Here is an 11,278-nt window from a genome sequence, read left to right as displayed (position 1 = left end):
TGGAGTATGTCTCTGTATGGCAAAAGTCACCAACTGGCTTCAGAATCCGAATTCCTTGTGTGTATACATACTTGCCCATTCTGGATCTGGTTATTGTAATAGAAAGCATGAACATTTAGTCTCAAATCTAGATACAAAACCAGCTGCAGTTGGAGCACATTTGATGTCATTCTGAAGTTGGTTCCTAAACAAAGCACTTTTGGCTGCTTCACCATGCTTATATTTTGACACCAGATATGACCAACAGATTTTTCTCCAGTGTGAGTTGTGTAGTTGGCATAATGTGGCCTATTTGAAGATGAGGTCAAACTTCAGTTATTCAAATACCTTTCATCAGTTAAGAAGATCATGTATTCTGTCATTCATTTACGAGGCCAGCCTCTATGAACCAATCAAAGAGTTCAATACAACATATGGTGCTAAACTGTTTGTAGTTTCAGTAGTCAAATACGCAACAAATAGCATAACGTAACTTATCTTATTTAATCACTAAAGTATAGTGGGAAGCATTATATGTGCTCCCTCGTGTGTGTGTGTGTGTGTGTGTGTGTGTGTGTGTGTGTGTGTGTGTGTGTGTGTGTGTGTGTGTGTGTGTGTGTGTGTGTGTTTGAGTTATCTTGCTAAAACAGACAGACAGACAAACAGACAAACAAACACCGGTACCCGATGAAAACATAACCTCAGGTAATTGTTGAGTGCTGTCCTTAATTCAAAAGTTTAGACATTTATATCTACTGTAACAATACAGATCTGAAATGATAATCTGCCAGAAACCCTTCCAACGCAGAATGTATCTTACAGGATCTTTGCCAATGAGGAAACAGACACATGATGATATTAATTACAGTTCATTTAAATTATGTACTGTAATGTACACAGACAATTACGTTTTCCAATACGTAGATACGTTTTCCAATTATGCAATATAAATAAAATTACTTAAGCATCATTTCCATTTATACGTTTGTTTTGCATTTGTAGCACAATTCAAACCTGCCATGTCCCCTATGTTCTTGTCTTGTCAAGAGATTATGAGATGATTTGTGTTGGTAAATTCTGTTTTGTGCACAGTAACTCTGCAAAATCAGTCTTTGTAACAGGACAGCAGTTGTCTAAATATGTTGAAATATGCTCTGCAGAAATTCAAAATTCTTTGACCACATTTGTCATCCTCCAGTGCTGACCACTGCATTCCTGCATGACAAGTTCACTGTCCTTTACCTCCAAACATCTCTTTGTCTCTCTGTTCTGTATGGCAGACCCCTGCATGAAGAAAACATATCCAAAACCAAATATATGTTGCATCTTGTTTGTGGATGTCTCATGCATTTCATTAATAACCAATGCAGTTACTAAGAAAAGAAATATGTTCCCACTCTTAAAACCAATGTGTCCCTATCTGGGCACAGAGATGACGTTAAAAAAACAATACAAGTTGTACTGTGTTAACACAAGTTGTGCTGTTTTCAACACATATTGAGTAGCAAACTAGAGAGAGCGCAGCTACCTCCGTCTGCATTGTTCCTCAAGGTTGTCATACATTTGTAGCTAAACTATTCAGATCGCCACCACTTGGCCATACCATGCCATTATACCACTAAGCTAAATACATTAATGCCTCTGGAATCCTGACGGAATTACGGATCAGTCCCAAAACATAAAACATATACCTCCTTGGCGGAGGTAAATAAAAAGGGAAACAATGCAAACTGTGTTATCCCTCTGACACAGATATGTGTTAAAAACAATGCAATTTGTGTCATTTGCTTTAGGAGTGCAGGTTTATTGAGTGCCTCACCTGTTTGAAGTCCCAGTGCATATTGAGGCTGTTTTTTTTTGCCTTCTTGCATTCATGTAGTTGTGGAAATTCTCTCGAGCCTGGATCCACTAGACAGCGGTTGGTTTGGTCCGAGTTGGGCTCAATTTCTCCAATGAATATCTTGCCACTTGAGTGATAGTAGCAAGCCTGCGACAAGATATACTGTATGTGAGGTGGTGTTTGTAGGCCTTTCTTCATTGCACCTATATTAGCATGTTAAAGCAACACTAAAGCACTTTTCCTCTGTCGCACACACACCATTTGTCTATCCAGCAAATAACAGACAAGGTAGAATATGTTGCATGATTTTATGAAAGTATGATGTATTGCAACATCGAAGCAAGTCAAATTTGTCGTTTATGATGTCTCATTTCATCGAACTACAGATACACTACTCCACCTCGTAAAGTTACAGTGTGGTTATAGCCGATAGAGGGCCGCGAAGTGAAAGCAGAAGTGCCGTTCACCCTGTTATGAGTTGATGAACCGCTGAAATGATTTTGGAAACATTATTTTAAGGTACGAAAAACTCTTTAGTGTTGCTTTAAGAAAATATCTGGCACATACCTGAGAGGTATAAGAATGACATTGGTATAAGATGGGGGTGTCTACAGGGCCTTGATCCACACATGCCTCTGTGATCATGTCATTCTGCAACTGACGTCAGACAAAGGTGGTGGCACTTTCAAAAATGTCCAATAGTCTCTCTTTTACAAAAAATAAACTTTTAATAAAATAAGCTGTACACTACTATACTGTCTAAATGTAGTGCCACATCTGTGAACCTCTGCGCAAAAATCTATCTCTGTAAGAAGTGTAAATCTATAATATTTACATAAAATACTTACAATGCCATAGCTGAGAATGTTGAATGGCTTTAAGCTGGTATAGACATTGTCGAGGTACCACTGGAACGGCTTGCACTTCAGTTTCTCCCTCAGCTTTTTTCTTTCAGATACATCACCAATATCTATGCCATGGTTCTACAGTGAGACAGAAAACAAGAGTCCAGCAAAATACTAAGTATATGTTAATAAATCACACAATCGATCAGTTAAATTAATTGTATATTTTATTGATCAATTAAATGTTCAATTTCGAAAGATTCCTTTTTGTATTTATCTATAAAACAAGATGAACAAAGCAGTACACAGTATGACCGCTGCTCAGTCCTGCACATTCTCTCCACAAAAAACTACTCCATCCCCTACTGCTACTTGAGTGTGTGCATATGTGCGCTTGCTTTTGTGTATGAGTGCTTCTCTGTCTGAGGTTTCGCTGTGAGTGAGTGTGGTGGGAATAATGGTGTGTGTGTCTGTGTGTGTGTGTGTCTGTGTGTCTGCTTGCCTGCTTGTGTTTTATGTGTCTCTGTGTGTATACTTGTGAGTGTATGTGTATGTGAGTGTGTGTGTGTGTGTGTTGGTGCGTGTGTACGTGCGTATGCCTGCCTGTCTGTGTGTGCAGGTATGTGTCTCTGTGTGTGTATTTATGTGTGTGTGTGTGTGTGTGTGTGTGTGTGTGTGTGTGTGTGTGTGTGTGTGTGTGTGTGTGTGTGTGTGTGTGTGTGTGTGTGTGTGAGACAGCATTGAGCAACCCTTCCTTCAATAGCACCATCTGCAGGCCATTGGGTGAAACTAAATGTACAGATAAATTCATTTAATTTTTAGCCTCCCATGGATGAAATTCCACAACACTTGGCATACTCCCAGAAGATGTCAGGATAATCATACACATTAAATCTGGTGCAGTTCATAACATCTCATCTAAAGATATGATTGAAGCAATATAATATTGCATTTTCATTTTTTACCATAGGGGTGCAAATCACAAATGACTGATTATAAGCTAAGTTGATGCGGGCTCTTGAGACCAACTTATCATAAATGTTTTGTCATCCTCGGTGCCATGGTTAAGGAAGTTATTCAGGAGAAATTGTAATTTTGGGGTTCCTAGCTACGCTAGCGGCAAACTGTATTTGGTCATTCACATCATCAGCCAGCCCTTCTGTGTTTTGTTTCACCTGTAGAGGGAGCCTCCAGGCAATGTTGACATTGTACTTGTAGTCGTCCAGCCACACTTCAGCCAACCGGAGAGCGTTTCTCTGCATCACGTATTTCAGCTCTGGCATGTAAGGTTTATGCGCTCTCTCCAGGTGAGCAATCTTGGAACAGGGAATCACCTCAATGCTACCACCACACAGCCACACCTGAAATCAGTCATTCCCATGAGGTGAGTTCAGGGCCCACTCCTCAGTGTTCTCACACTACTTCGTCTTTGTTGTCACAGAATTGATTATTGACCTGCCGAAACTCACTCTAATTCCAAACTCAACATTTTCTCCACCATAGACTTTCATGCCAGGATCAAGAGCTCCAATCTCCCCAAAGAAAACACGATCTGCCACCAGTATCCCCATAATGGATGGACTCCTGTCAACACATTTAGGAAGTTATGTACACCATTTTATACCATATCATAACACTTTATTTTAGGTAACACATGTTAGCCATTAACACCTTAGTAATATTTTTATGTACTAGCGCTTAATAAGGTCTGTGTTAAGTGTTATTACACATTTATTAGTTCATTATGCCACTATTTGGAAGTATTTCATGGAAGTACTTAATGTTTATTGTATGTGCATATGGTCATATGGAGTAACTATAGGGACACCGGATGTAAATGGTCCATGGTCCAACATGAACTTACTTTCCAGGTAATGTCTCATCATTTCTGGCATGCCACTGCGGGGAGAATGCCTCGTACTTGCACCACATAGCCCAGTCAAAGCCTTGGGCTGAGGGATTGTAGTTTTCCAACTTCAGATTATAGCAGCTCACTTTATCAAACACAGGTGATAGCACCACAGTGCGGTCTTCCTTGATACGCGCCAGGAGTGGCTCTGCCCTAAATACATGGAAAAATATATACAGTACATGTCACCACAGAACACAAAGAAATAGACCTACTTAGTAAATGAACCAACAATGCATCACAATGCAGCAAATTGATTTTGACGTGGTTAGAATAATAATGCTCAATAAGCCATTACATGAACTCAAATGGGCATCATCTTACTTACAATGATATGCATTTAGTTATGCCTGAAGGTGCAATCTGTACAATTGGTTGTATGTGTGTTGTTCTGACAGTTCACTATGTCTGTGAGAGTGCTTGCTTGAATAGAGCACTTTGTGTGTTATGAGTGTCCTTCTTACCATCATAGATCTGTTCTTAGTAGGGGGGGGAAATCGAGGTTGTGTGTGCAGATCAGATCATTGATTAAAAATGATTTGTTTGAAAGAGATCTTATTTTCAGAAGTGCTAGTTTTACCCTTAAGCGTTGTGGTAATACGAGTCGCAGGGGAGTTCTGTGGTTGTTGTGGTACAGAAAGGAGATCTGACTGGTTTACCCGGTAAGGTCGATGCTCTTGACTTGTTCTATTGCTAATCAATCAAAACAAGAGCAGAGAATATCATGGGCCTACTGGAGCCTGGCATGTTCTCAAAACTACTGTCAGTACCAATTCTATTCTACATATCTATACAGTTCATAGTGAATATCCATATTTATTCTGTTTTTCTTGTAATATTACTGTTAATACAAACACTGAATAAATCTATATTATTTTTTACTTCTCTTATAATGTTACTGCTACACTGCGCATATCTATACATGTTGCAAACGGCATCTATCTATTCTGCTCTTATAATGTTACTGCTACTACTGTACACTGCGCATATCTATACATGTTGCAAACGGCATCTCTATTCTGCTCTTATAAGGTTACTGCTAATACACTGCACATCTAATATCAAATATCCATATTGCAATCAGAATTAGTGATTTGATCCCTGCTATTGTCAGTAGGCTAATTGTGCACTGCACGTTCCACGTTTTGTGCCGGCAGAGAATTTGACAGCTGAAAAGATTTTTATGAATGGGGAGAGGGTATTTCCATTTGTTGCCACAAATACGTATTTCAGCTTTATAGGCCTACTCTAGAAATGAAAGTAGGCTACCTTTGAGAGATCCACTATTAACTGTTTATGTCCAGGTTTATGTCAAGCATACATCACATTCCCTCATATATAATGCATGTGTAGTACAAATGGATACAAGCCTCAGATACAGCTAAAAATAACATTGTCAACTAGAAAAGCACTCAGAGAGCGCAGCTACCTCCGCCTGCCTTCTTCTTCCTAGGTTGTCATACATTTGAACCTAAACTATTCAGATCGCCACCACGTGGCCATACCATGCCATTACACCACAAAGCTAAATACATAAACGGCAAAATGTAGTTGTTTCTTCCTTGGGTCATGCCTGACATTCGCTGAAAATTTCAACGAAATCCATCCATTACTTTTTGAGTTATCTTGCTAATAACAGACAGACAGACAAATGCCGGTCCCCGATGAAAACATACAGTATATCGATGAAAAACACGCCTCTGTTTAACCTACCATCCCTTGTTGACCTCAATATGGGCATCCAAAATGGCAACCACATCACCACTGGCAACCTTCCACCCCGAAATTCTCGTCTGACTTAGGCCCAGCTGGCTGGAGTGCCTGACCAGTTTCACCAAGCCAGGCCTTCTCTCGTGAATGAGGCTCACAAAGGCATTTAATGGCTCCTTCAGGTCACCTGTCAAGATATATGATTTTACAGTAACTACATTAATCATACAGAATCATAAATAATACAATAACAATAGGGCAATATAGCAACTTTCAGTGATCTGCCTCTTTGTTTGATTGGTTGGTAAAATGTACACAAAACATGTGCAAATAAGCAGGTCTTATTTGTGTTCAATATGTCAAACACGGATTGGTATAGACCTCTGAAGTTCACCTACAAAAAAACCCCCAAATCTTTGGTTCTTTGCTCATTTAAACCAACAAAAGAGTTGTACCTTAAAAATGTTTCCAAAATCATTTCAGCGGTTCATCAGGGTGAATGGCAGCCTGGCTAGCGCCTACCACTTCTCAAATGAGACGTGGTCTGGCAACCAGACGTTCATTTTCTCGTATTTGAAAAAATGCCCAGATCCGTTCATTGGGCGCCACAGATGTCTATCAAATGCGTCTCTGCATAGCTCATCATGGTCTTGCTTTCTCCCCTGTTCTGTGATTGGCCACCAACATCAGGCGAAAATGGGGGCGGTAGTTTCCAGACTGCCTTAGCAGCGTGAAAGAAATCACCGTGCAAGGCAGTCTGGGAACACCCAGGCTAGGTGAATGGCACTTCTGCATTCACTTCGTGGCCCTCTAATGGCTATAACGGCACTATGGCTAAATTGCATTGTAAGTTAATGGGATAATCCGGAGTGAAATGCACTTTAGATCAATTTTTCGGACTATTGGGGGTACATACGTTGAGTTGACACCAAAATCATGTCATTCGGATGTATTTTGAGAAAGTTCGAGCTCACCGTTTTTAGCCAAAACTCGTTAGCCTGGAAGTGACCGGGGCGTGTCCTTTCGCCGCTACAAAACGCTATTTTTATACCTCTTCTACTGTTCCAAACAACACTATACTTACGTGGTAGTGAGTAGAAGGTCCCTAAAGCCAAACCGAAGTATCCCCACGTCTTTATGTGGTCGGATAGAGAGTCCAGAATGAATTTAATCGAGTCAGTACCTTTCCGGAAATGTCGCTGCTGCAGCTGGCAACGTTTTAAAGGTACGGACTCGAATTCATTCTGGACTCTCTATCCGACCACATAAAGACGTGGGGATAAAAATACATAGTCCGATTGATCTAAAGCGCATTTCACTCCGGATTATCCCTTTAAGCCTGGGGTAGCAGATAATAAAAAAAATTCCCATGTTATTTTCCCATAGAAAGAATCTCAAGATCGGATCTCCTAATTTGGGCAAAGATGGTAGCTTTTTTGTAGGCGAACCTCAGAGGTCTAGAACTGTGTGTCAAATTGTGTGAAACCTGCATCATGACAAATGAGAGACAGCTTGAGAAACCAACCGTTGGAGCTGTGGTCATCCACCAGGATGATGTCTCTGAGGAGGTGAGCAGGGGTCCTGTTGATGATGCTGGTGATGGCCCTCTTGATTATGGACAGGGCCTCATCAAGGTAGATCAGCACAACACTAATGGTGGGCAGATCTTTTGGGTATTCCCGCTCCAAACACCTGCAACACAGTGGAAAACAGCTGTGTCTCACTGAGTTCTTACACTTGTTGGTGCATGACTGCAAATAGCTGAATCCTTGTACTGCTCACAACTGACCTATAATGTCGTGTTTCAGGTAGGTCCCTGTCCAATGGCAAATGGTTACTCAGAAAGGTATTGTAGCCATACTTCTGAAACAACTTCTCTGCTGCCATCTGTTCTTCTTCGGTCAGAGCAGCATCCCAGTTTGTGAAAAGAGGTGAGTTTGGGTACAGCTTTTTGACCATCTTCTCCTTCTTCACTGCATCCACCCGTCTCTCCTCATGTTTGTTAAGGGAGCTGACTGAGATCACACCAGTCATCATTTTATACACTACACTGTTTGGTCACCCTTACATTTATGGAAGTGTACTGTTGTTCTACTTGTTTTTAGCTAAGCATACCTAAATTAAACTAGAAATGCAATTCCAAGGAATTACCAGTGCATGAAAATGCAAAAATGTATAGATAGACAATGTAGATATGGCTACTAATGAGTAGCTAGGGTAAACATGGTGATAGTTTAAAGAAAGTTGATAGTGTGAAGGTAGACAGTTTAAAGCTTAAACATTCCAGTTCTAACTTAACTAATGATTTCTATTCATGTTAAAATGTTAACTATGGTAACAATGATTACAATTGCAATGCATCGCAATGCATCGTAGAATCGAATTGAATCGAATCGTTACCTGGTGAATCGTAATCGAATCGAATCGTGAGGGCAGTGCCAATGCACACCCCTACTAACCAGGTTGATTAGCTAACTTAGTTGATGATTTCTAACAGTAATGTTAAAAATGCTAACTATGCTAACAATGCTAACCAGATTGATTAGCTAACTTAGCTAATGATTTCTAACAGTTATGCTAAAATGCTAACTATGCTAACAATGCTAACCAGATTGATTAGCTAACTTAGCTAATGATTTCTAACAGTTATGCTAAAATGCTAACAATGCTAACTTGCTAGTGAGGACTTTTATATTAAAACATTTGTTGCTAGGGTATACATGGTGGCCACTATGAGGAATAAAGAAGTTACAGTAGTATAATCATGTTGGTTGCTATGGAAACGGTCATAAACGCTTAATTTTAATGGTTGCTATGTTGGTTGCTAGGTACATGGAGGTTGCATGTGGTTGACTGGAGGCATAGTTGAAGATAATTGACAGTTGGAATGGTTGAACAGTTAAATAGTTGAGTAGTAATAATGGTTAAATGATTTTATAGTGTATTATTGCAGTGATGACTTTTATTTTGAAACAGTTGTGGACAGAGCAAACAGTTTAACAGGATATGTAGTCTTCAGAGTGATTGTAAGCCTGATAAAATGACAGTTGGTTCCCAGGTGGCTGGCCAGCTGGCAGATGAGTTTAATTGCTACCATGATGTCATAATGAGCAATGTTAAGTCTATGGGGGGAATTAATAGTTTTTAACTAATAGTTTAAAAAGTATAAAAGTTTCAAAGTTGAAAAATACATCCCTCCGATGTCCTAAGTAAGATCTACGTAACACAGTTTGAATGAAGTTTCCACGTTAAACGGTTCAAGCTGAATTGCGTGCATTAGAAGAAGAAGAATAAGAAGTTGAAGTAGAAGACTAGGAAGAACAGTACAGTGCATTTTCATGCACTGTAACTAGAACGCATTTCCAAGAAATTACCAGTGCAAGAAAATGTATATTTATGTCCCTGTGTCCACAAATTGAGTTTTCTGCGCAGACGGCGACCATTTTCAATACAAAGTCTATGTAGTTCAGCGTTCACTGCACTCAGTGCCCTCTGCCGAAAAAAGCCCTCAACGCTGACCGTTTTTTTGCTTTGAGCAAAGTGCTCAAAGTTGGAATCTGTTCAACTTTCAGAACAATTGTACTGGCAGTTTTCGTTACATAGCAACAAAATGTGATTGTGGACACAGCAGATTATATAGATAGTTTCCGTACAGTAAAGTTCTCTGTACAATGAGTTTACTATTATAAGCTGAAAGTGAAGTATAAACATAAACAAGTTTACCATATTACTACATACATTTATACAAATAAACGTACTACCTAAAGTAAACTTGAGAATTATACTTCGACTGAACTTCAGTTTACTTGATAAAATTAACTTAAGTATGGGAAATGTATTAACTTTTTATGAGTTAGGGAATTGTTTAACCCTGTCTCTACTTAAACACGTCAGACCATAACTTTGCTTCAGTGAAAACAGCAATGGCCTTTGTACACTAGATATACATGATGTTTGTAGTCACACACATACAGTGCAAGATGATAGCAACCTTTTTTTTCCATTTTCCAATCATGTCAAATAATGTTTACTAGACAGATATCCCTCACATGCATGTAGGCCTATAGTAAACATGTGCACACAGAAATATATGTTGCATACAAATGTGTGCACTGAAAGCACTTGTAAATATGAATGTCCCTTGCACACAAGAGGGATCAAAGTTTAAAAGGGTGTGTCAAATTAATTTGGTGTATAGGTGAGCTACAACCAAAGGCGAATACTAAGTTGATAACTTGTACAAACCCCTCTGTTACCAGACTCAATGTAGTGAGTGTATGTCTGTAGTATGCACACATCTCACATATACCTCTTGTTAGTAATTGTTCAATTATTTTATTTTTTATTGTTTTATTGTGTATAGGACAATAGGGGCATACATCTAATTATGTAATAATGGGACTATGGCCATTCGCTCCTCACAGAGCAATTAAGAGGGTTAAAGTCAACTACACTGTGGCACAAATGAGTGTATCACTTTCTGTAACCTAACAGGCACCAAGCTGTAGAGTGCAACAGCTCATGCGAGCTGGAAAGATGTTCTGCGGCCAATGGACAAGTATAAGCAGAACGCCTTCTTACCTAATTTGTTGATCTGGGCCTCCATTCTCTCAAGTCTCTCTAGAATATCAGTGCCCTGCATGGAGTAGTTTGCCTTAAGGCGATCATTCCTATGCTCCCCCACCATGCTCTCTCTCTTGGGGAGGATCTTCAAATTGACCCAAGTCAGATACAGCAATGTGGCAGCTACGACCATGCAAGGCACAAGCCCTCGAACACAGCTCACCCTCGCCATCCCTCTGCCCAGTGTTGTGCACACAGGACATGCACCAGATTCCCTCTCCAGTAGAGAATGGAAAGCAGTGAAGAGGCAGATAACATTTTATTCAGACCAAAGGTCCTAACTCCTCCCCATCCAAAGCAATACTCTGAAGGCTGTACAACTGCCCTTATTTTACACAAACCTGAACAGATGCCAGATGGATCAAGGTTGTA

The 11,278-nt window shown here is 39.8% G+C and overlaps 1 protein-coding gene across 2 annotated transcripts; it reads right to left on the bottom strand.

Annotated features, from left to right (window-relative positions):
- Positions 1-832: 832 nt before the first annotated feature.
- On the bottom strand, positions 833-11,119 carry LOC134062282 (probable polypeptide N-acetylgalactosaminyltransferase 8). 2 transcript variants are annotated; one of them, XM_062518247.1, is made up of 11 exons: positions 10,865-11,119; positions 8,073-8,298; positions 7,809-7,975; positions 6,287-6,470; positions 4,529-4,726; positions 4,134-4,248; positions 3,840-4,025; positions 2,668-2,802; positions 2,387-2,476; positions 1,799-1,966; positions 833-1,263 (listed from the first exon to the last, which is right to left on the bottom strand). In XM_062518247.1, the coding sequence occupies exons 1-11, from the start codon at positions 11,076-11,078 to the stop codon at positions 1,144-1,146; spliced, it is 1,803 nt and encodes a 600-aa protein (XP_062374231.1). In that variant the 5' UTR covers positions 11,079-11,119; the 3' UTR covers positions 833-1,143. The 2 variants fall into 2 exon arrangements, with proteins under 2 accessions (XP_062374231.1, XP_062374232.1); XM_062518248.1 differs by lacking the exon at positions 2,387-2,476.
- Positions 11,120-11,278: the final 159 nt, after the last annotated feature.

The sequence above is a fragment of the Sardina pilchardus genome, chromosome 17, assembly GCF_963854185.1.
Source record: "Sardina pilchardus chromosome 17, fSarPil1.1, whole genome shotgun sequence".
In the NCBI taxonomy this organism is placed as follows: Eukaryota; Metazoa; Chordata; class Actinopteri; order Clupeiformes; family Clupeidae; genus Sardina; species Sardina pilchardus.
Note: the sequence above shows the minus strand (reverse complement) of the source record. Positions and strands in the feature narration are given on the sequence as shown.